This window comes from Notolepis coatsorum, assembly GCF_963971535.1.
Source record: "Notolepis coatsorum genome assembly, contig: SCAFFOLD_2021, whole genome shotgun sequence".
In the NCBI taxonomy this organism is placed as follows: Eukaryota; Metazoa; Chordata; class Actinopteri; order Aulopiformes; family Paralepididae; genus Notolepis; species Notolepis coatsorum.
Window position 1 is genome coordinate 21,159 of NW_028173244.1, and position 3,354 is coordinate 24,512.

The 3,354-nt window shown below is 44.4% G+C and overlaps 1 protein-coding gene across 1 annotated transcript; it reads left to right on the plus strand.

The window, feature by feature from the left end:
* Positions 1-507: 507 nt before the first annotated feature.
* LOC311247837 (alpha-1,3-mannosyl-glycoprotein 4-beta-N-acetylglucosaminyltransferase A-like) lies at positions 508-1,534 on the plus strand (the record flags this gene model as incomplete). The annotated part of the gene is given in 2 exon segments (XM_084338828.1): positions 508-1,494; positions 1,496-1,534. Coding segments are annotated over 2 exon segments (1,026 nt in total).
* Positions 1,535-3,354: the final 1,820 nt, after the last annotated feature.

Consider the following 3,354-nt stretch of genomic DNA (forward strand, 5'->3'; position numbering starts at 1 on the left):
ACTGAACAGACAGACTAAACAACATAGATTTTCGGCTTTCCAGTGTGGAGCAATTTTCATGTGTCGAGTCGGCGGTGATTTTGGAGACTGGGAAAATACAGTTTTCTTACCTTGTAGTAGTGACGTGAATATTTAGGAAAATAGCTTTAGGACCCCTTATGTAAAGAAAGGCTTCTCTGTGGAAGAGAAATAAACCATTTGGATATCTTTGTTTTACACCGGAGCGGCTGTGGACATTATTTTTCTTTATCACCGAACGTACTACTCACAAGTAGGCAACTTTAACCAGTAGAGTGGAACGTCGGCCCTCATATTAGTAAGAAAACTCTGTTCCAAGAGGAAAAAGGTGTCGACACATAGAGTATCGCGCACGCGCTTTTAGATGAAATGAGGCGTAATCTTCTCAAACTCGGATGTCTCCTGGCTTTTGGGTGTTTTCTGTCACTTACTTGGTTCACGTTGTCGTTGGTTCTCAATGGAAGAGAAGCACACTTTGACCTCCAGCCCATGTACAAGCGTCTGCTGGCTGCGGAGGCGCAGGGCGACGCGCTTTGCAGGGATCTCAACAGGCTTCTAGGACAGCCGAGGAACTTCTCCGGAGCTGCCAACACCTCCCCCGCTTGCGGCTCCATGGGCCTCCTCCAGCCCAGCGGCTCCATGGGCCTCCTCCAGCCCACTGTCTGCCTTTATCTGCCCCATCTCAGGCTACACCCAGACAGCCTCACGCCCATCGTTCACCTGGGACAGGGCCGCAAGGGAGTGTCTCTGGTGCTGGGTATTCCTACGGTGAAGCGTGAGAACGCGGCACACCTGGTCGGCACTCTTAGCTCCCTGCTGTACAACCTGTCTCCCTCCCAGCGCCTGGACCTGCTCATCATAGTCTTCGTCGCCGAGACAGACTCAGAGTATGTCCGCCGCGTGGCGGAGATCATTGAGAAGGGTTTTCATAAAGAGGTGCTCTCGGGTTTACTGGAGGTGGTCTCCCCATCGCAGTTCTTCTACCCCAACCTCACCGGCCTGAAGGAGCCATTTGGAGATTCCCAGGACAGAGTCAAACGGAGAACCAAGATGAATTTGGACTACAGTTTCCTCATGCTCTACGCACAGGACAAAGGCACCTACTACGTCATGTTGGAGGATGACATCGAGGCAAAGGCAGACTATTACAGCGCCATGAAGACCTACGTCACACAGATGTCTTCAGACCAGTGGCTTTTCCTGGACTTCTCTCAACTTGGATCCATGGGTAAGCTGTTTCGCACCCGTGACCTTCCGATGATCACAAACTTCTTCCTGATGTTTCACAAAGACAAGCCCGTCGATTGGCTGCTGGACTACTTCCTATGGTTGAAGGTTTGCAACCCTGAGAAACCCAAGAAAGACTGTGATGAAGAGAAGTTGTTACTCAAACCGAGGTATAAGCCGTCACTCTTCCAACATGTAGGCCTGCATTCCTCTCTACCCGGAAAACTACAGCGTCTCGAAGATTACGACTTTTAGGAAGCAGCCCTTGTACGAGGCTCATACCAACTAGGGATGTTCCCAATCAGATTTTTTTGCTCCCGATCCGATCCCGATTATGTGATTTTGAGTATCTACCGATACCGATCTTTCCCGATCCGATCAAAAAAAAATAATGTAATAAAATTAGTTTTTTTTTGTAAAATGTGTTTAAAATGTGTTTCAATTTTGGGAGTTAAATTGTGGAATAGTCTTAGTGACGGTTTGAAGTTGTGTACCTCTCAGGGGAGATTTAAAAAGGCCCTGAAGGATAAAATTATTCAGGAGTACAGTTTTGAGTAAAACATCAAACATTTATTTTTTATTTTATTTTTTCTCTTAAACAAAAATAAAAAAAATTATATCTTGCAGCATATTTAAAATTTTTCTTTCTTATATTAAAGTATATTTAGTTTTTAATAATTGTAAAGGATAGGCAAAAATAAGCATGTGCTCCAAGCCTATTCCTTTTTTCGGTCATTGAGTTTGGATTTTGTGTGTGAGCTTACTTTGAATATGTACATTTGTGATTTTTTCTTTTTTTTCTTTTCCTTTTGAAAGTCCACACATGTGTGTTTTTGATTTATCTGTAAACAACGACCGAAAATAAAACTATTCTTCATTACAAAAGGATGTTTTTTTATGAAGTGCCTGAAACCGAGAGCGTGTGAAGTGGACACAGGTAACTGAAGAGGAGTAGCACCCAGTAATGTATTATTTTACTACATACTACATTTTAAACAAATAAATAAATGAAAAGTGAACACCATTTGTTGACTAAGGAGGATTTCATTTCAGCTACTTGGAGAGTTTCTGTCGTATAGGCATATCACATATGTGAAACATTGGTGAAGAGGTGTAGGCCCTCAAACCAGAGTCATAATGCAGCATAAAGCAATATTGGGTCAAATCTAATTTGGAATGTACAGGTTATTTCCGGTAGCCTGTCTACATGTGTAGAGCTCTGGACTCATGATCGGAAGATCACCGGTTCGAGCCCCGGTCAAGGCCGTTTTCAGAAAGTGGTGGTGTTGTCCAGCAGGGAGCACTTCGTCCTCTAGACTTGGCTGTAACAATGCCCCTGTTACGGCGATAGGGACATCGTACAGCTGTGAACTCCCGAATTTGGTCGTTAAAGAACCCAGGGCGTCTGTCGCAAAGAGTAGGGGGTTCCCCGACGTTCCTGGCCAAATTCCCAATCAGGTCTCTGACATCAAAGCCACCTAATCATCCCTCCCCCTTAATTGGCTGATATCATCCATTGAACCTGTGTAGCCTGCGTGAAGGAGGCACTTTCCACCCTACATTGTAAAAAACTATTTGAGTTTGTCTACAAAAAAGCGATATATAAATCCAATTAATATTCCTAATGCCGTTTCAATGTAAGGTTATAAAAATAAACATACAGTATAAACATTCATATAATACAATAACCTAAACATATAGCTTTGGCTCCTAATTGTACTTCTAATCTAGAGACAATTACTAACAACTAAAAAACAAGGAGCTAAACCAAACACTATTTTAACTGATAGGTGTCTCTGCTGCTGGATAACCAATACCTGGTGCCAGAGGTCACTAGTACATGGCACACCGTAGGCGGACTGGGGTACACTACTTCAGTCCATTCGACGTCAAACGCGGCAGAAGCGTTGTGAAAAGGTGGGGTTGCATCTTCACCTGTCTGGCTACCCGTGCTGTCCACATTGAGGTGGCATCGTCATTGGACACCGACTCATTCATTGACGCTCTCCGTCGCTTCCTCGCGAGAAGAGGTCAGGTGAAAATCCTCCGTTCAGACAACGGGACTAACTTCGTTGAAGCGGAGCGCGAGCTAAGAAGAGCTATGGAACA